The sequence below is a fragment of the Charadrius vociferus genome, unplaced genomic scaffold, assembly GCF_000708025.1.
Source record: "Charadrius vociferus isolate BGI_N301 unplaced genomic scaffold, ASM70802v2 scaffold67, whole genome shotgun sequence".
Lineage (NCBI taxonomy): Eukaryota > Metazoa > Chordata > Aves > Charadriiformes > Charadriidae > Charadrius > Charadrius vociferus.
Genome location: NW_009649485.1, coordinates 3,712,861 through 3,735,456, shown reverse-complemented (window position 1 = coordinate 3,735,456; position 22,596 = coordinate 3,712,861). Strand labels below are relative to the sequence as shown.

The 22,596-nt window shown below is 39.9% G+C and overlaps 1 protein-coding gene across 1 annotated transcript in view; it reads left to right on the top strand.

Annotated features, from left to right (window-relative positions):
• ATP2B2 (ATPase, Ca++ transporting, plasma membrane 2) overlaps positions 1-22,596 on the top strand; it is a 130,411-nt gene that overhangs the window by 13,647 nt on the left and 94,168 nt on the right. Inside the window, exons 3-4 of the mRNA XM_009889960.1 lie at positions 14,532-14,789; positions 15,769-15,894. Coding sequence (XP_009888262.1) covers positions 14,532-14,789; positions 15,769-15,894 — 384 coding nt within the window. The remainder of the gene's footprint in view (positions 1-14,531; positions 14,790-15,768; positions 15,895-22,596) is intronic.

The window sequence follows — 22,596 nt, the reverse complement described above, 5'->3', positions numbered from 1 at the left end:
TAGATTCAAAAGATGGGACACATTTAGGTTTAGGGCTGCAAACTAGATGAATTGGCGGGAGTCCTGGGCGGGATGGGGTCATGGAGAGCGTGACGCAGGGATGGCTTGGTGGCTCCTTCCTAGAGCCAGATGGAGCCTGGCTGTTGGTGTTCAGCTGTAGCTGACAAACCCGTCGGGACGTGAGCTGAACCCACAGCGCCCCTCTGGGGTTTCATACCCCAGTGCTCAAGATGTCCCTACTGGGACAGCACAAAGCTCAGACAGTGCCGCAGTAGCCTCCGTGGGTTCCTCTGCTGGATCGCGCTGGGAGAGTAATAAATGAGGCTACGCTGGTGTATTTGTACAGGTTGATGCTGGCTGGGTTCTGTGGATTTGGGGAGATGGCGTGATTTTGGCTGGCTCTGTGGGTCTGCACAGAGATGCTGTGCAGCCTGCAGACAGGGACCGCTGCGGAGGTGTGCAGGGAGTCACCTCAGCATCGTCCCCTGCACCCAGCGAGTCCAGGAGGACCGTGACCGAGACAGAGAGACCAAGCCTGCTGGCCACCTTTTCATCCTTTGCAGGGCAGCATAGTTGTGTTTGCTTCAAGCTCCCCAGCGCTGCCTGTATTAGGAGCACAGTGCTGAGGCGAGTGCTGGGTATATAAATCAGAGCGCTCCAGTCTCTGTTCCTCCCTGGCCTGGTTAATCCACAGCCTGATGACAGCATCCAAAGGCAAACAAGAGGAGGCAGGGGATGAGAAAGCCGACTTGAGGGCATCTTGGAGGTCATTTAGACCGACCCCATACTCAAAAGCACTACCAACAATACTTAACCCACTCTTGACAGAAATTTATCGTACTTATTTCTGAAAGGTTCCAGTGATGGAAATTCTGTGTCTTTCCTAGATGATTTGTCTAAGTGTCTGTCTGTGCAGTGAGGGTCTGTAGCCAAAATGTCTCCTGTAAGAATTTAAACACGTCACCGCCTTGTTATATTTTTACATGGATGGGAAGACCAATTTGTCATATTATATTTCCAGTCGTATTTTGTCTACTTGAAAACAACTTGATTCTAAATACCAATGTATAGCTGCTTATGGGAACATCCCCAGCTTCTTCAAGAGGAATTTGAAATTTGAATAGCATGTCAGTAATACAGAGGAATACAAGTATTGCACTGAATCTGACCAAGGAGCCAAAATATTATCTTAAATTATTTACCTGGTGTTTAAAAAAAAAAAAGAAAATGCCCTCAAACCAATGAAAGCTCAAAAGCTCTGAAAACATCTTTATTGTCAAAAGTTAACATTAATAGCTAATTAACAATATGAAATACAGTAATACTAGGTGTTTTCTTATTCAATTGTGAATTAAAAGAACAGTTCTAATTTAGCAGTTCAAATTTGCAAAATCACCTGTTTGTTACGTAACATTTTTTTAATTAGAGGTGGTTTTGGATTAGGTTATAAGATTGTTTTACAGTTTCAAAGGAGGGTGCTGTTGCCAACTAGTCTGCATGAGTTCAAACAACCGATGTGAAACCGTGAAGTCTGCACATGCTTATGGTTCGTGTCTGTTGGTGGGTTCGAATTAGAATGGAAAATTGTTATCTGGGAAAAAAATGTTCAAGCACGGATGACTGAAACAAAGCAGGTAGACCTTTCTGAACACAAAACTGTGATGACAAGGCAGATGTATAGCACTTTGCTGCCTTTTTTTTCTTTTTTTTTTTTTTTTTTGAGAAACCAGTACCAATAAAACAAGCCTTTGAGAGAAAATATCTAAACTGCAGCATGAAGTATATGCACACACATGTCTCATCAGGTACTGAAATGGGACCTGGGGAAAAGAATCTTAAAATCTCTCAACTTCAAATCTGCATTTTTTTATTATTTTTTTTTAAGGCTTAATCAGACAGAGAGTAGAACAAGCCCCCACTCTGCCAAATTCCACCTTCAGGAATAAAGCACAGACAAGTGAGTGCTTGGTATTACAGTCCCCATCCATTACATCTAATGCAGTAGAGGTGTAATGGCACTGAATTGTACTACTTTTTGGTATGTGAGTCTATGTCTGCAGGTACATATGTATGTGTGAATATGTATATGCATATTTTCCTGTATGTATATATACATACATATCTCCTATCAGAAAAGTAACGATTTAAACAATTGATTCCATTTTATTTCTGTTATTGCATAAGGAGTTCTGCCTTTACTCTCTAGGATGTGCTGCTCATCTTGCTTCAGTTAATGATGTGTAAACTTTTAGAATCTTAAGAACTAGATGAGTTGAAACCAGAATTAGTATGTAGGCTATATAGAATGTCTGTTCTAAATGGAGGCTATCTTAATTGCTTGCAGCTTTAGCTTGCTTTGCACGTACCTGCATTCACATTGGAGTTTGGATGCAGAGTGTGCTTCGGAAATCAGCTCTCCTGTTTGTCCCCAGTTAATACGCGTTGGTTCACATTGCAGGGTGCTTTCGGGGAGTGCACAAACTGGATGTGCATTCCCATGGGATTTCATCCCATCCTTTGGGATGAAACTAAACTAAAAAATATGGTCCAGAAACACGGTTCCTTAGCACGTAGACTTCCACTGTAAAACTCCTTTTATAGGGCCCCACTATTTGCCAGTGCTGATAGAACTTTTGAATGCTTTCTGGTGCAGGACATGATGATAGAATGTTTAATCTTTTACTGACGTGGTTTTTCACCTCTTAAAGCTTCATAGCACAAGGTAATGAAGATGAGAAATTTAATGAAAGCAATAAACACTGCGGTTTATGAGCTGGTTTTGTAGCTGAGGTCTATAAATCTTCCATATCTTTTTCAACCTGGTTTTCTCGTTCTCATGAATATGGCTGACGAGTGAGGGAGTAACAACATCAAAAGCGGCTGAGGTGTTTCGAGAACTGCCTCAAGAGCACCTCGCCATAGCCTAAGCTCAAAAGAGCACTGGTTTAGTTGTGGGGTTTTGCAGTATCCTAGCTGTGTTTGGTCGCTTAATCTGCTCGGCAGCAAATTTTCTTAATCAGTGGCTTTCAAGCTGTGGTCTGTGGACCTCTGAGAATCCATGAATTGGTTTGAAGGGGCCTAGGAAAATCAGTTACCTATTTTTAGTAACCTCTCTGCAGGGCTTGTAGGTCGGAAGAAGTTGACGATTACTCTTTAAATGCTTGAGATGTATGAAGTGTATCAGCTATCATAACTTCATCCTGTGCTCCGGTTTGATTTTTTAGAAGCTCCAGTGAAACATCTGTCAAGATTTCCAGGCAGAATCAACTTTTTCCAATATTCTTTGGTAGCATTTCTGTTAAATACAGTCTTTCTGCAAAATCATCTTGGTTAGGACATCTTGTTTGAAAGCCCCTCAAAAAAAGAAAAAGAAAAAAGGGAATATTTTTGGAAGTAAGTGCATTTTGTTTGTATTGGAAAACAATTGAAGAGCGACACAATGGTACAAGCATCCTTTACTCGGGCAGATCCCACCCTGAAAACCTTCTTCAGTGCTTTGCTCTTCTGATGGTTCTGCTTCAGACAGAAAGAGAATAGGCTTTGTTTATACGGATTTAATACCTGAAGCGTAAGTAAGAAAGACAGCTCTCAGTCTGATTATGTGTTTATGAAATATTTGTTGCTCTATGTTAACGTTAAATGCTTTCCTTAAGTCTACTTAAAGTCAAGTGCCTTGCTGATAGCCAGTTTGCTGTTAAGCATGTCTTTATTTTCATGGGCTCCTGTGCTTCCCGGCGCTTTCGGTGGTCTGCATTGGGGGTGGTAGCTGAGGAGGTGTTGGAATCTCCCTCTCCATCCAGCTGTATTTAGAAGGTACTGGAAATTGTCAGGGATTGCAACATGAGAAATGGGAGCATTTTTCCTGCTTTTAGGAACTTACAATAGTAACTGCAGCTTTAGCTTTCTGACGTGTTTGTGCAGAGTGCCTGGATAGCTGGAGCTCCAAAGGTACCATATTTTCTTGAGATGATACTTTTTTTCCCCCAGCCCTTTGTTCAAGACCTAAATGGGCCATTTGTGTTTAATAAGGCTCTTCTATGACAACGTTGCTCCAATAGCTGCAGGGTTCCCTATGCAGGTTTTCTAAATAGCAAGGTTAGAATTCTAAATCAAACTTAATTAAACTTATCCAAGTGAAAAAATATCAACATGTGGACAGCCAATCTACCAGAAATTCGAAGTTCTTCCTGTCAGTTTTAGTCGTAGTTTTGTTTGCTTTGGCATAATAGCCTATTCCAAGTATGGTCTTACAATACACGATCATGAAAAAAGGCATTCCTTTTCCTCCTTGTTTTACTCTGAATCAGCCGGTGCCATTTATATTGGCGTTCCAGTTAAGTGATTCAAAACTCAGGCAGTTCTCTGGGATCACAGTCTCCTACATTGTTAATTCAATTTAGTACGTATATCTTTCAAACTGAATTTGCCTTTTACATTAAATTTTGCCATAGTTCTGACATTTAAATAATATCATCTGAAGGGAATCCCTTATTTGTGCTCTGTGTTCCTCAGTGCTGTAAATTGGTTTGCCCTCTTGGTGATGCAGTTTAAATGTAAACACTTTCCTGATACAGTCAAATCGGTTGAGTTATCCTCAGAAGCCCTAAATGGAGTTATCAATGCAGGCCACTAAACAAAATTTCACAGCAAAGTATTGGTACACATTTCTATTCTGCATTGGATCCGACCCGAGGTCTTTCAGCCTTTTTTCCCTGAAAAACCCTGAGAAAAGAGTTTCAACTGAATGACTGAGCAAGAGAGCATTTAAGGGTAAGACCACGTATGCCTGCTCTGCCTTCTTGGAACAGTGACTTAAATTTGGAGAATTTTATAACTCCATTTTCGTGCATCCCGTATGAATACAAAGAAACCTGGAAGCTTGACCAGAAATTTCATCAGAAACTATTGTTTTTGACAAATTTAAGTATTTTTTATATCGAATATAAATTTTGTCAATATCTCTATAGAGACAGTTAAATAATAATAGCGTATATTTCTTTGTGGAATAGTTATAGGTTATAGTAACACCTATGCAAGCTGTTTGTAAGCTCTTTGCGAGGGAAGGTAATTGTTACAATGAGCCCAGCACAGCCTGCCTAGAGGAGACAGTTGCTCGATGGAATATACTGTCCTGTATTGGGAACCTTAGTTTCTGACTGACAGTCTTTACTTCTCTCAATTAACCCCTAAATAATTCATTACTTACAGCATTTAAGAGAAGACTGATTATTTCATTTCATTGTTTTCTCTTTTTTGAAGAAGTTTTTACTATCCCATACATTGAGTAATGCCTGCAAAGCTGTTTATCACTGTTTATTATTATGGGGTAAGTATTCTCGACGATGTGTGAAAACACTTGTTTTGCAAATTCTTACTGGGTTGCACAGCAAACATATTTACTGGAAGATAATTAAGTGAACATAATTGCTGTTTTGTAAGTGTTGCGATGAAAATATATTGCATTGATTGTTTTATAATATGCTATCCTGGTTTTTATCATATTCTAAAATGCTTACAAATGACCTACTTCTAGATGATTCAAGGTTGAATTAAAATATTATTTAGTAGGTACTGTCTTTTCTGAAACTTCCCTAGTACGAACTTCTTGACTTGTACCTTCCTACTTTTTTGGCTGGGTATGCAGTCAGTCTGTCTGTCTGTCTCAACTCTCTCACCCCTATTTCCTTTGAATCCATCGCCTTTTGAATGAGATGGAACAAGTGAGTTTTTGCTCATCCAATAGCAGTTTGGCGTTGGTTTTTTTGTGTCAATTGATATTTTTATTGCAATGTGGAAATCTGGAAATACCATACGTTTGGTGTGTCTGTAAGAAGCAACAAGAAAGAAAACGTAGGTTTATGTGCAGATGCTCAGAGTCGGGGAGGAAAGCCCGATTTAGGCACTACTGCCCGAGACCAGAAAACTCTAAAGGAAGTATGGAAATGATACTGTATGTGTCATGGACTCAGAAAAAAGTAGATGTGTCACTTCTGAAATACAGATGGGATGAACTGGAACATCAGTTTTCGGGAGCCAAGCATTTGTCCAAAGAATGCCTTCACTCTGGTTTTGTTTGACTGTGTCAAAACGGTCGGTTCTGTGCTGTTCACCAGCATGAAGTGTGCTGTGGGAGCAGATTCATTACTGATGAATGACATAAGTTTAAGACTTGAGCTGGCTTCAGTAACAACATATTGTAAAGTGCAAAATGTGCACATTGTGTCATACGGGATCTGCAAATTAAATACTTGTTTCATGATGTGAAGTGACCTACATCTGGATTCTTCCAATCTGGGTTGGACTGCAAAAAGTCAAGTCCCATAGATACTGTCCCTCCGTTAGAGACGCGTAGATCATCGACAAAACGGGGTTGCTTTTAGCTGTCGCTCGTTAGCTAGCTTTCCAGGTTGCCAAGCACGACTTAACTCTCGACTGGGGACATGAGGTAATGAGATTTAGAACTTTGGGATGAAATATAAAATCTTCTCACAAATTTTCCAGGAAGTTTGAATTCCGTAAGTAAAACTTGGCTAGGACGTGACCTCGCAAGCATCGTTCAGTAACTGCACTTGAACTCTTACTAATAAACACAGAGAACAACTTTCGTTATCGTGTCTGATTCTTACATTTGAAAAGTCTATTTTACCTTTTGAACATATGGCAATATTTACCAGACATTTTAACTCTGAGCAATATAGAATAAAACTACAGCAGTCAGATGTCAAGGTTTTCCCTTGCAACCTCTAAGAACAAGGCTTGCGATTAAAATTCCCGTATTGGCCTTTCTCAGAGCGGTGACATAAGGAAACGAAAGTGCAGATAAACAGTATAGAAATAGCTGTGCGGTCCTGTTCCCTCCCGTGGCCTGGGGTGGAGTTAGGACCCCGTCCTTGCGACTGCTCGTTACAAAACGCGTTTCCTCGGAGGTGCCAGTCAGACGAATCTTGCACGACATATTGTGTCTCTTGAAGTTGAGGGAGTATTTTCATTAACGTTTCTCTGCTCACAAATGTTTGTGATCAGGCTGAGGAATGTGTGAATATATATGCTTTCGGGGCTTACAGATTTGTTTCCTTGCATGAGTATGTCAAAGCTGTGTAAATATTTAATATTGAGCTCTAAAGTTGACAGTTATATAACTAACCTACGGGGACAGTCGCTTTTCTTCCCATTTCCCCCCCCCCATTCCCCGCTGGAGCCCTTATATAACTAACTGATGCGTCACAAAGCAAGGAATTCTCATACTGTTTTCAAGTAAGTAGCCAAAAATGTCTTTTAGTGAATATAGACGCCCCCTAAACCTGAAACGTGTGTCGTGTAAGTATCCCGTGTCAGTAAATCCCCTCTGCTTGGCTGCTCACGGAAACCAATGTGTTTCTGGAGAGCGCAGGCTGACTTACTACAAGTAACTAGAAAACGTTTTTCACGGTCGAACGAGTACTCGGCAAGTATGAGACAGAGGCAGAAAACTTCATTTTTGAAGTTGTAGTGGTTTCTGCAGCTCTGTGTTGGCCGTGGCTCGGGGGTGACGCGGCGCCGGAGCCGGCCGGTGGCCTCGCTGCATGGTGCAGTGCCCGGCCTGGGAGCGAGTCCTCAACGGGGGTGGCTGCATCACTCACGGAGGGTTTGGGGAAGGAATACGGGTACTTCAGTAACTGGCAATCCCTCTTTGGGCTAATTTTGTAGCAAAGGATGTGACATGACAAGGAATTTGTAACAATGAATATTACAATATCTGTGACAGCTTTAGAAATATATTAAGGAGGGGAGTTTATTACATTTATCGCATAATTTTTTGTCATTTTTCCTTTTCCTACCCGGCTGAGTATGTTTGATAAAATAAGTAGCATCACTTACGATGTTGGTAACAAGAGCTCAGCTCTGCTAATGAAAAAGCTGTAACTCGGAGCCGCTCAATTTGCCTTAATAACATCAGCGCTGGAGTTGCAGCAAAGGAAAAATGTCTTTACAGAAAGCGATTAAATAAAAAGTTTTTATCATGGGACCTGTTGTCTTTCTGATGACAAAACCAGTTTGACTGACTAAAAAAATTAGCTCTGGGGGCGTTATGAGATTTTCCTAGGGAATTTAAATGCCACAAGGTATTCTCAGCTTAAAAATAGAAACGTGTAGGTTGAAATGAGTAGCTGAGAGGTATGTGCTGTAGGTTGGGACTTAGGAATACAGATGTTCACAGATTTTTAAAAATATGCTTTTTCTGATTTAAAAATTACCATGCTGCAGCTTAAGACTGTATGGTTTGTAATTAAAATCGTTATCCTGTTCAAAGCAGCTTTAAGAATTTCCTCATAACTATTTGAAATCTTAAACAGATACTCCATTTAGCTGCGCAGTGCTGGTATGCTTCTTCCTCTGTTTGCCCAGATTTCATTGATATTACGAGAAAAATATATTGAAATGTTGTCTATGACCTTAAAAGCATTCCTGTTCCCAACCAGCCACGCTCCTGGGAAACTGTGAGATGATGCTGTCCTGGATATTTGTGGCCTTTTTTTTTTTGGTCAGTATTTCCTTTTTTCTTTCTAAAACCTTATATATAATTAAAATATTGCTAATTCAGAGTAGGCTTCTCAAGCTAATTTTGAAATTGCTGGCAATTAATTAAGTGTATAAAAGGGTCCCGCGCAGGCTGAGCGCCGGGGTGTTTGCTCAGCTTCCCAGGTTCTTGGGCAGGTCTTGTAGCCCGTAGCTGTTGATCCCGGTTGCTCAGAGTCTCTGATGAGATGGAAACGCAGGCTGCTGTGACTGCAGATGGAGTGACTACGTGTGCTCATCTGAATTACTTTCCCACCCTTTTCTTCCTGAATCCTCTTTACCTTTGGATTCTATCTTCCCTTCATCTCCCTCCTATAGAAAACTTTTTCAACGAGTCTTTGCTGGCCTATTTCTGGTCAAATGTTAAGGTTTTAAAATTCTCTTCTCCTTCCATAAGTTTTTGGTAATGTACTTTTGAGATATTTTATGGAGGACACAATCATATTAGTCCCCTTACGTATTTCTGAATGTCCGTTGAGGCCCCACTCTTAGGTCCTCCCGCTCCTGTGGTGGGGGCTCGGCTCACCTCTCTGTTCCCGCACGCTCCTTCCCAATAAGCTCATCCATTTGATGACCTCATCTGATTTTTCTGTGCCAAAGGAGTTACAGCCCTTTATATTCTTGACTTGCAGTCAAGTCTTTATCATCTCAGTTTCAAACTGAGTATGTGTTTTCTGTCTCATGAGGATGAGACTTTGGGGAATGACACACACGGCGTATGTCCATAGTTATGGTAGAAAATAGCTTCATAATAAGAACTTGTTTACTTTTTTGAAATTGAATTTTCTGACAGATAGGACCTATGTTAAATATAATTTTAAATGAGTACTTCACAAATCACTGTCTTGGAATAAAACCCTACTACAAATCACATACGCATGTTAAAAATTCTTTTGTGATGTTTTCAGTCTTTGCCTTTCAATAAAGTCTCAGATGTATTTTTCGGCAACAGTGGGAACCAAGTACTATCTTGTGAAAGCGTAACAGCAGTCTTAGACCTTAACGTGATTTTTTTAAAGCTTGTATGAGCATTCTTAATACACAGGAGATGCTTTAAACTGTATTTTGCTACTTAGTTATATGAAGTCTTATGTGTCTTATTTATATGCCTTTTCCCCTTATCTGTAAAGTCAATACTGTGTCACTCTGTGTACTACAATAAGGAGGACAGATAGTATAAGTATACAACTAAGAAGTATGTGGGGTTTTTCTCCTATGAATACATACCCTTCCTGTAAATTCCTATAAATCTTTCTAGAATTTCTAGACAATCCTCTGTGATATAATGGCAGGAAAAAAAAGAAAAAAAATTGTTTTTCCTTAAGTATATAAGAAAGAATTCTACAGCTGATACCAATGGAGATGCAACTTTCCTTTTTTTTTTTTTTCCCTATTGAAATTGAATACTTCTAAAATAGTTTTGAAGCGAGCATAGTTCAAGGAAACCTTTCCTGACAGATAGGTCATCTCATGAAGGGCAGGTTGAATTTTTAAATCCTGCTTGTCTGTAAATCCCGGTTTAAAAAAGTCTGTTCTGAATTCTTACTATTGTAAGAACTAGATAGTTATTTACTTCTTCAGAGTTTCTAGAGTTTGTTCCTGTAATGAGACTGCTGTGCACATTTTGCATTAGTTTATCCAGCAGTTCTATCCCATTTCATTTCTGTGGGACTGTAAAAGGCAAAGACAAAATTGTGGGAAGGTCTGATGATGAGCTTGGCTAATCACTTAAAGAGCCTGGGTTTGGTTACATTAGGCAAGATCCACGAGAAGGGCAATTTCCTTTCTGAACTGTTGTTACAAGTATCTACCTGCAAACGGTCGATACTCAAAAGCCTGGCTAGCTGCTGCTTGTACTTGGACTCCCCTAGTCCGTCATCTTCAACCTCCTCACATAGCTGACATTCTGCTGCCTCCTAACCTGCACCATACTGATAACGAAGGACTGTTTTTTTTCTGATAGTTTAGGACTACCATTCACCTGACGTGGGATTAGACGAGGAAATCAGCTAGAGCAGACAGGAACACGTGTTCGTGGTGCTTAGGAGAGGACATGGTCGGCCAGCCTGCAGGGCAGTGACTAAGGTTCCCATTTGTGTAATATCAACCTCTTCGTGGTCTTTGGAATTGTGGTCCTGAGTTCTGATCCTTTGAGACGGGGGGAGGGGGGGAATTTATGTTTCCCATATCCCAGTTGACTGTTTGGAGTCATACTGAATAAAACCAGTGGGAGCTGTCTGCTTCATGCTACATGTCCACCTCTACAGGTGAACTTACCTCTCAGCGTGTCTGATAACCTGGACCAGTGGGTCACCATAAGAAGCAACATTTGGAGTTTTATAGAAGCTAGATTGAATCTCGACCAATAAGGATTCTAAAATTCATAAAGCAACTTACCATTTCTTCCATCCATCTAAAAGAATACCTTCTGGTTTTGACCATGTCTGTCACTGAACTTCTCTACTCCTGGCTCTCACTCCAAGAATTCTCTCCTCCCCTTCAATATATCTTTCCTTCATCTGAATTTAGCATTGTCTGATTGAATGAGCATAAGATAAATTATATGCATTTGAATTTCTGTTATTTCCATTTGGTTATGGAGTATTTTCTCAGGATTTTAGAAGTTAAAGTCGTGAATTGTTTCTCAGTGTGGAAGCTTGTCAAATTCAGGGACACCTTCCAAGAGCTTAATCTAACTTCATTCTGTTTTCTCCAGATTTTCTTTTGTTCTTACAAACATTTTTTTTCATCTGTAATGTGAAGAGTGAATTATGTTCTTTGCTTGTGCATAATCTGTGAGACAGGTAAACACAACTCCTTTCATCTTAATGATAACATCCTGTATTATTTACGTGCTATGTTAGACTATTTTTTCTGGTTACATGAACATACTAGGAATGGCATCGTTTATGTTAACATGGAGATAGATCTGACAACACATACACAGAAGATTCATTTCATTACTCAAGTCAATGACTATTTTTATTTTTCACCTGTTCTCACCGAATCAGGTGGGGGCACAGAATATTACTCTCCAAGCCATTCAAGGTACCGGGTGTTAGTGGTGGGCTCGAGGGTGCTGACTGCCTGGCGGGACTTTTTCTCTGACGCATCTCAGAGGCAGTGACCAAACCTATTGGTTCTTCTCACATCTGGTAGCTTTCTGCTGGAGAGGGAGGGTGTTCTACTCATCTGATATTTTACTATAAAGTTTACATGTGTCCAGAGCCATAATGGGATCCTTAGAATCTTACATCTCTCATATGGAGAAAGGCTGAGGGACTTGGGTCTCTTTAGAGAAAAGAAGATTGAGGGGGGATCTTATTAATACTTACAAATACTTAATGGGAGGGTGCCAGGGGGATGGGAGCAGTCTTTTTTCAGTGGCGCCCAGTGATAGGACGAGGGGTAATGGGAATAAACTTGAACATAGGAAGTTTCATCTTCACATGAGAAGGAACTTCTTTACCTTGAGGGTAGTGGAGCACTGGCACAGGCTGCCCAGAGAGGTGGTGGAGTCTCCCACTCTGGAGACATTCCAAACCCGCCTGGACGCCGTCCAGTGCAACCTGCTGTAGGTGCCCCTGCTCTGGTGGGGGGGTTGGACTAGATGATCTCCAGAGGTCCCTTCCAACCCTGACCATTCTGTGATTCTGTGAATGAAGGACGAAGCGCAGCTTGTGCCTTTCAGATGGCTGATTTTTGTGGGCATGCCAGTATAGCTCAAACTAAAAACTTCTATTTAACTATTACATAATGTTAATTCTTGATTTTGTAGAAAACGTGCCGGTATAAATTATGAGTAATCCATATGCAGGTAGCGAAAATTGTCAGTGAAAGCCTAAGAAGGTGTGCTACGGAATAAAGGAAATAAATAGCAGCCGGGTGGAAATGCCTAGAGCTGCTGAAGAGCCTCCGCGGGGCAATCTGCGTGGTGCTGTTGCCAGTTACCCTCGACCAAGGGATCGCCGGAGCAAACGACGCCTGTTTGTACTTTTGTACAAGCTAGACTAAATTTCAACCAGCTAAAAAGGAAATAAAATCAGTCTTTGTGGCAAGACCAGGAATGTTTCCTTTATGAGAAACAGGAGAGGAGGTATGCTGTTAAAAAGAGTAGGATATTCATGATACTTGATTTTAAACCGTATCTAATGAAAAAATGAATTGTGAATTTTTGTCTTACGTTTGCCAAAACAGATTTAGTTGTACTAGGAAACCACTCGGTCCAAATGATGCAAAGGTGAACATACTGATTTGGAAAAGGAATTTAAAATGTAACGTAGATCAATTTAGATGATTAAGGTTAAGCACAGCAAAGTTCATTAGTCCTTCCCAAAAGTAATGTTCTGCAGAAGGAAGAAATTGCAGATGTGGTTTGTAAGTTGCATTTGCAACTGGTTTTAAGTATCTTAAGGTACTGGACTTACAAAAGGTTACTTTATTTCTTTCTTGGGTACTATAAAAATGTTTTTTTTAGCAAGGTTCGTGTACTGCTGATAAAGGTTCCCATGGGTCAGCAGTCTGAGGGCATCCCTGCTAGGAAAGCCCCTTCTCTTGGGAGTGTGCTTTGCCTTCCAGTTAGGTCAAGTCGAAATTTAAACTACAGAGAATGTTGGTAAAAACATGGTTTGTTTTAATGCTCTTCTGTCCACCTACTGGATGTTCAGTCTCATCTTTTTTCCTTTGGCTTTTGATAATTTTGTTACTATTCATATGCAAGAGTAATTACTCAGCTGGTTAGTGAATGATGATGCTTATGTTACAGGGAAATCTTGGTAACGTAAAAATAGAGATCAAATTGCTTGTTAATTCCCTCTAATGACAGGTGACGAATATACCACAATTCAACTTTAGTCATAGATGAAAGCAGCACGGTTTCTAAGTCGCTGAAGTCCCTGGTACCTGGGTGGGATGGAAAAGGGATGTCAAATGCCCCCCTAGTTCAGTTCTTCATGAAAAATTAAAAGATTTCTTCTCCCCCTCAGTCACTCAGGAGAGGAGGCGCTGCTGTTCAGCCCGAGTTCTTTTTTCCCCTCCTGTCCGGTGGGCTGTCTCTGAACGGTGTGATTCTAGGATCTGTGCTTTGCTGCCCACTGTTATAAGCTGTCATTCTTGAGGTCTCACTTCATTAAGGAGAGCTATATTAGTTTTATTTTGTGAATACTATCTAGGATTTAAATTTTAATTGCATGTGACTTTGAAATAAATAATTAGCAGATGTGTATAAAGCGATTCAGAATTAGTATGTAGAATACTTTTTTTAGTACTGTTTTACTTGTGACAACAGTAATGTGCTTACAGTTCTACAAGCGTGCCACTGTTTTTCTCTGTAAGGAAGACGGATGAATTAATATTAGGCTATTATTTTTACTCAGTGTTCCCTAATGCATTTCATTATCACATTTAAATACTTAGATACCCCATTTATATACTTAGTTAATCTCAGTAATTGTTGTGTTCCTTATGAGTGTGTTTCGTTGAGAACATTAAGAAGTTGTATTGAAAATTGTTTCTTAAATCTGTTTTAATTTAATCTATTTTCTTTAATCTTAATGTCATTGCTTTCAGTTGATTGACGTTACTCATTGTTTTAGAGGTTCTTGTGACTCTTAGTGAGCCCTCCTTATTCCTGGAAACGCTCGATGGCTCAGGTGAAGCTATCAGCCCTTCTACTGGATAACACAATCGGTGCCTTCTTTTCCCATTTGTTTAGTTTGGGCTTACCAAGGATAGCTTGTTCAGTAGAACACATAAAAGATCTAAAATTTCTATTGATTTGTTTCCTTTCTGTTTTCTCGGGCATCTTTATTTCTACTTTTTCTCTATTCCACCCCATTGAATTTGGCAGAGAGTACTTTGAACAGCAGTTCTATTCCTCAACCTGGTCGGGATTTCTCAGCGAGTTTTTCTTCTTGTGGTAGTGATAAACCCGATCTTCACTTGACTGAATCATTCTCAATGTTGTGTCTTTGCAGGATGTGGTACCGCAACAGGAGGAGCTGAAGATGAAGGTGAGGCTGAAGCTGGCTGGATCGAAGGTGCTGCCATCCTGCTCTCCGTTATCTGTGTTGTACTTGTCACTGCCTTCAATGACTGGAGCAAGGAGAAGCAGTTCCGTGGGCTTCAAAGTCGTATTGAGCAGGAACAGAAATTTACTGTTGTCCGAGGTGGGCAGGTTATCCAAATCCCAGTGGCAGAGATAGTAGTTGGTGACATTGCACAGGTGAAATATGGTAAGTTTCGACAACTAGATGACTACTTTGCTAAACTGTATTTACTCTCCTTTCCCTTTCTAGCGGAATAGACTCACTTCACTGCAAGTGATTTAAATGACAGAGAATTACGTGGTGTCCTTATTGTCCACAGGAAGGTAACAATTTGGCTGTTAGGGCAAAAGGGAAACCCTAGCCACTTGCTATCAAATTGCACGAGGTAATTTAGTTTTGTAATCTTCATTTCCTTTCACTGACAAAGACCAGAACTGTTCATACAGAGGTAATTCTCTTTCATGGAGGATTACAATATTTGGAATTTTGGGTTTCTCTCGGGTTAGGAATAAGAGGAAGTATTTTTAAATGCTCTGTGAAAGGGAATTCTGCCTCTGTGCTCCTCTGGTAGGCTGCTTCTGAGCTATGGATCCTGGAAGATCCCCCAGATCGGGTGCTTCTAGTAGGTGGGTGCCTTATCAGCATATGCCATGGGGAAAGCCCTGTGCTCCAGTGAGCAGGAAGACCTTTGCAGGAACTCTGTGTGCTCTACGTTTGACTGAACAGGCAAATTCCAGCAAAATGTCTGTTCTGTCAACCATCAGGTCTCTGCTGGAGTTAGCTAAGGGCTTCCTGAGAGGGGAAGGGGAAAAGGGCAGCTTGACTGTTTATTAGCCACTGTTATGAAGTCTGATGTAGAAACCTTTGTGTCACGTTGAGTGCTCCCCCTGCCAAATCTCAGTGGTTATGTTCATCCTGTGTTAAATGCGACACATTCTGATTCTGGGATAGCATTGGGCAAAAAGTATTTGCAATACAAAAGCCCTTCTCTATAGGATTGCACTAATACGGACTAATACGGTAGTCATTCTTTCCCTTTTGCTTTCATTTTACATTTTACTGCAATTCTTGCTAATTCTGATTTTATAATAACAATCGTTATGTAGTTATAAAAACAATCTTACTAAACTACTGTGGTTTTCCATTACCATGTTCTTACTGAAAGGTGATCTTCTACCTGCCGATGGGATATTTATTCAAGGAAACGATCTTAAGATCGATGAAAGCTCTTTAACTGGAGAGTCAGACCAAGTCCGCAAATCTGTTGACAAAGACCCAATGCTACTGTCAGGTAAATCTGCCTCAATTCTTGCTGAGTTATCTTTTATGCACTGCTTTGTCTGTGTTTTGTTTTGATTTGTTTTTTTTCCACACCATCAGGTTTTGGTAACATGGATACAACTGACCTTTTGAAGATAGACACTGCCCTTGTCTGTCTGTCACGCAAAAGACATGCTGTCGGTTTTTGATTGCGTGCAATTATTTCTGATCATTATACTTAGGAAGTATCACTTAGGGAAATAACAATTGTTTCAATTCATTGTATGCTAGTTTTAATTTAACCATTAAATTTCAAGGCCTTTTAAAATCTCTTTAAACACTTTCTTTGTGTGCATACTAGATATGGTAGAAAAAGAAACAACATGCTTTGAAGGAAATGGATATACTAAAATACTGTGGGTTTGACTTCTGTGGTAAATTCAAGATATTTTTAATATTTGTATTTCGTACGATAATTCTATATAGTAAATCAGTTAAATAGAACGTGATTTTTTAATTTTAATAAAGATAGTTTTTAAATAGGTCGATTGTCAATAGATTCCAGCTGGGATGTGATCGCAAAAGAACAGCCTGTTAGTCTTATAACTATCATCAATGTGTTATAACCAACACGGTCATTTTCAAATACATGTGAACTTTTTATTCATGGAAAGGATTCTTTTTGAGGTCTGGTTGTACAGTCAGCCAAGAGTCATCCGGGCTAGACCATTCCTGTGGCAGTGCAGCAGGTAGGTACAGGTTCCCGCAGGAATCCTGCCCCATCCTGCCTCACTGAGGCGGTGCTTCCTGAGCAACAGCTGTTGGGAGATGCTTTTGCTCAGAAGAGACAAGTAGTGACAAGTAAGGATGTGACAATTTTCTTGAATTAACAGTGCAAACCCTTTCCAAATTTAAAATCAGATAATTAGTTCACTAACTATGAGATTATGACTGTTTATTATGTAAATTACGGCATTGTGGTCTGATAAAAAAACATCGGATTTCAGTCAAATGTGGCTGCGTTAACTTAAGATGAAGAAATTGCTAATGTTATTTGTGGACTCGCCATTGCCACAGAATTCATTTTACAAAAGACCATGTTGATTAATTTTAACTTTATCAAGCTTCGAGCATCTTTCTGCCTGAAAGTGTGTATTAAAAAGGATTTTTTTGAAATGACAGAAAATTTCTATCACTTGTGACAATAAAGCAGCAAAACAAATTTCTTTTGCTCTTTTAGGAAAAAAATTCCTTTGGTTTCTTTAAAAGTATTCTGGTTTTTATCTGTTAAATGTTTTTGCTGCAGCGTCCCTGCCAAGTGTTTGCCTTTTGCTGTTCATGTTGTAAAACCCCAAGTTTTTCCAAGTTAGAAATATCTGAAAAATGTGTTTGCACATGTTCAGTAGAGGCTAATAAAGATTAGTGGAGTAGCTGCAAATTCCAAAGGCTGCACTTGTGCAGAGAAAATACAATGAAGAGCTGAGTGTTTGCAGGCAGCACATATATAGAAATGCTGAACAGCGGGGACAGTGCCGCTTCGGAATTCTTGGTGTCCCTCGGACTCCCTGATACACTGTAGGGTAACGTAGGGAAGCGTTCTGACTTTCATGAGTAGTGTATGAAGCTAATGACTTATTTGTACTAGATTTACAGTATTTTGATTTATCCTAGTAGTGCGGATATTTAGGTTTAACTTGGGTGTGGATTAAGCATTGTCCTGCAGACGCTTTCCAGTGTGGGAAGAGGGAGGCCTGCAGTCATGTTTTGAGGAAGGGTAGCTCACTGTTACTGTTCCTAACAAAATTTCTAGTCCAATGTTGTCCTTGAAATATTTGAGCTTTTTTTTTTCCCATTGCTTTTTTCTTAGCTGATAGTTGTACTGGTTTGTAAATACAACTTCATAACTGGCATAAAATTTTCATTTTAATATTGTGAAATATCAGAGACTTCTATCAATTAAAATATCCTGTTGTTGAATTCAAGAGGTTTTCTGATTATGAAGTTTCCATCGACTCATGTACTCTCACATATTCCTAAATGGAATTAGATCTTTTTTGAATACCCACAGATTTCAGTGGTGTGAAAAAACATGAAAGGCATGGTGGGAAGAGAAAAGGAAGGCAGTGGAGTTAGGAGAAAAGATGTTTTTGTCTTGCTTGCCAAAACTCAGGTTTCTTTGCTATAAGGAGAGAAATTTGTCTTTATGGTTTTATTGTGGAGTTACATACATTTTATACTCTTTTTTTTTTTCTCTTACTGTGTAATTTCTATTGTGATTACAAAGAAGGTGAAGAATTAATGTGGTGCTTTAACAAGCGCTGCACACACCTTTGTTCCATACTTACGCTAATAAATTTTGACTCACAGCGTGTTAGAAAATCCCCGAACTCTATTTGCCCAGGAGCAGAGTTGATGATTTGAGATTGTACCATGCAAAAAACCTGCCTTCTTCCATAGATGAAGTGGAAGGTTTAATCCCAGTGATGCAGGAGCTGATGTGTCCACTGTAAATTGTTAATAGTCCAAAACCCAAAAGCTTGGAAACCACCGTGTCTTTCAGGGTGGCTTTGACCTGGTTTAAAAACTGAGTCCCTGTTGGATGTTAGCTTAGACCTATGTTTTTACAAAAGTTGTTAAAAGAAAAAAACCCATCAAACCAATCCCCCACAAAATGAGAAAATGGACCTTAAATTTTCCTCTTCTATTGGCACCTGAAGACATCAGTAAGTTATCTCCAGGCAGACTTCTGGAAGTCTGACAGATATTGTCAGGATCTTGCTTACCACTGTTCTCCCTTAATCATCTGTTGGAAATGAAAACAGTCTACGTTTGACAGAGGAATAACTGAGAAAAGATAACATTTGAATTGCAGCCACAGTTTGTTTTGCGAGTCTAAATTTGGTGAAAGATAAACACCCTGAATCAGGAAGTATTATTTTCACCATTGGCACCTGAAACAACATTTTTAATATTCGATCAGTTTCACTGACATAATTAAACCGAATGAGTTTCTGTGCTTAATGTCCTGTTTAATCATCCAGATAGTAATTTACTGTACTTGGGAAGCAATTCTAAAGAGCGCAAGTGCTGACTAAACCAGATGGTCCATTTCCATCTGTATATAGCTCATTTGGTACCACCTAGGAAGGCAGAAATGGAAATACAGACTGATATACCTGGAACCAAAAGAAGCAGCTTCTCTTCTCTAATTCCACTCTAATTCTGTCTAAAGCATTTTCTTTCTTTTAGTTCATTGCCAGAGATTTGCATGCATACTGTAGCATAAGCCGTTGCATCAGAAGTCATCAGCTTAAACGAGACTGTGGTGACGTTAAGTTTCTTTGCAATGAGCACGGGCACGTATGAACCAGCGAGCGAGGACAGCGTGGGTAACCGAACGGACTGCTCCTAACTGCCTTGATTGAAGCTGATGTGCCCTTTAAGTTTTGTATAGTTCAAAGTTCGGAGAAAGCCATGATTGATGAACACAGAAGTTTTGAATATGAGTCTGGCTTCAGTATGGCACACACAGTGAAGGATTTTGGGGTAGCACGTAATAATAGTTATCATTGTAAAAAATACCTTATGAGGCTTAGTGTTTATAACTTTTTTCCAGCTATTTGGAGTAATTGGATGAAGGTACTAAAGAGTTGCATAGAGGAGCCCACCTAGTGTAGTTCTCACTGAACTGAGGCTGACAGAACATTACTTTGTCCTAACCAAACTTCTACAAATGCGTATTTCTATCAATGTGCAACCGGGATTTCAAACAAAGACAACAGAGCTTACTCAAGAACAAGTAAACAAAAGAAATCTCTTGGTCATGGTGCTTTGGTAGGTTTTGGAAAGAAAAAGGAAGCTTGATTAAGGAATCGGGTCAGTTATTGCCTAGAGAAAAATCGTTCTGATTCTGTCTTAATTCCCTGCCAAAAAAATATTCCAAGCGAGGCTTCTAGCACAGCAGAAATTTTCAGAACGGAGCAGCCAACTTCAGATGTTCCAAATTATTTGGATACATTGAAATTACTTGTAGATGAGGTTTTCCTGGAAGACTTTATTTTTTTAATCATAGAGATACTCTGATGGTTGGTTCACTTTCTTATTAAATTCAGTTATCTCTTAATAATTGCAGTGAGTAAACCAGTTGTTTAGATACACAGACAGAGAATTTTTGTTCACCACAAGTTTGCTGGAAGTAGCAAAAGAGTATAAACCTCCGAAACTGGCATGTCTGGTTTTCGTTTCGTGTTTTTCAGCCCTATTTCCAAGCTGTTTCACCAGTACTATTGTTAGATTTGGGAGTTTCTGAGCAGTCTTATATTTAGTTGCATTTTGTCTGAAAAAGGATGTGCTGTAATAGGTTCCTTATCTGTCTAATCTGTTTATCTCTCTTCTTGCTAAACCAGACTTCTTGCTTTTCTGTCTTGGAATATTCACCATTTATCAACTTCAAATTAAATACTCAGCATGTGAAAAAAATGGGTTTTACAAATATTGCAAAATTGGTCTTGAGAGGGAAGGAAGCCAGCGGAATTGTTCAACGTGAAGTTGAAATACATGCTAAGTGTACAGATTAAGGGAAAACCACGCGTTCATTCCAGAATTCCATTTATATAACAATAGCTGATTGAAGTCATCGAGCCCGTTTCTTTATTCAAGCTAATATAATTATAATGCTGTTTAAATGGTGAAATTGCCAGCGTTAGGTGGTGGCAGGAGGTTGAGCTCTTTGGTTTAGCTTAGATGCTGAAGAATTTTTCCAGCAGTACTAGTGGAACATAATCTGGTGATAAATTAGTACCTGCTCTAAAACATGCTTTTGTGTGCACCTTAACAGTTTGCAATTATGTTTTACTAGATTAACGTTAAGACAAGGTTCAGAAAGGCATTTCACGGTAAGACATTTCCCTTTCCAGATGAGCAGGTGCAACCTTGAAATCTGGGGGGTGCGTGTTTTCCTAACAAGGCTGGCTGTGACACACAGCGTACAGGCCATTTTTCGGAGGATATTTCTACCCACCTTTCCAGTCCAACAGAGAGGAAGATTCCTTCAAAACAAAACATAGGAATACTAAAAGCAAGTTCTTAATTAAAATACATTTTAAATGGTGTTACGTCTTACAGGAAGTTCCTCTAAATTTCTGAGTGAAGTTTCAGACATTTTCTCTTTTGTCAGATCCAGTACAACCAACGCTATTCTGGCTTTTTAAGTTCTTTTCTGTTCCTTTAGGCTTGAATGAAACTTGTTTTTTGTTGTTTGGGTGTTCGTGATGTTTTGCTCTATCATATGAAAGCAAGCAGATGACTTTTTAAGGCATCATTTTTTTTTTAAATATGTTTGACCGTTAGTGCAATTTTGTTGTTATTTGGCTTATTTAATCTGAAATTTTCTTAGTGTTCTGATGAGATATTTATGCTCTTAAATTAGGCTTAGCGTTGACAGATGTTCTCTCTGTTCTGTGTTTCTGTTTTCCTTTTAAGAACATGAGAAATTTTTATTATTTCAAGAAAGATATTTTGATCATAAATGGATATTTGCATGGCTTACTATGTTCTAGGACAGCAACTGGATGAGCAGTATTAAGATGGTGTGATTTTTTTAAAAAATGGGTTGCAAATGTATGCACAAAATAAATATAAATAGATATTTTTTTTTTAATAAATATAAAAAATATTTATCTATTTAAGGACACATGTCCATTTATCTTTCAATGGGGAATCCACCACTTCCCTGGGGAGATTATTCCAATAGATTATTGTTCTCATCGTGACAATGCCGAGTGGAGCGGGATAGTGACTTTTTTATCTCTGCTGGTGATGCCCTTGTTGATGCACCCCAGCATTCTGTTGGCTTTCTTGGCTGCTTCAGCACACTGCTCTCTCATATTGAGCTTGTCCACCAGGACCCCCAGGGCCCCTTCCACAGAGCTGCTCCCCAGCTGGGTAGATCCCAGCCTGTGCTGCACTCATGGATTATGTTTTCCCAGGTGCAAGACCTGACACTTGTCCTTGTTGAACTTCATAAGGTTCTTGTTAGCCCACTCTGCCAGCCTATCCCGGTCTTCCTGCAGGGTGCCTCTCCCTTCCGAAGTGTCCACTTCCCCACTCAGTTTATTATCATCAGCAAATTTCATCAAAGTACACCTTATCCCATCATCCAGATCACTTACGAGGGTATTAAACAGCGTTGGGCCCAGTATCGATCCCTGGGGGACCCCGCTTGTGACAGGCTGCCAGCTTGAAAAGGGGCTATTGACCACCACCCTCTGGGTGCGACCTCTCAGCCAGTTCCCCACCCACCGCACAGACCACTGGTCTAGACCGTAATGCATCAGTTTCTCTAGAAGGAGGCTGTGGGGAACTGTATCGAAAGCCTTGGAGAAATCCAGGTAGACAATGTCTACCACTCGCCCCACATCAACCGAGCAGGTTACTTTGTTGTAGAAGGCGATCAGGTCTGTCAAGCACTTTTCCCAATCATGTGCTTCATTTGACTTGTGATAGCCCCCCGGAGGATTCGTTCCATAACTTTCCCAGAGACTGAGTCAGACTGATGGGCCTATAATTTCCTGGATCCTCCTTTAAGCCCTTCTTGTAGATGGGGGTGACGTTAGCTTTCTTGCATTCTTCTGGGACGTCCCCCAGTCTCCACAACTTCTCAAAGATTCTGGAGAGCAGTCTTGCAACAATGGCTCTCTTAACACCCTCCGGTGGATAACATCAGGGCCCATCG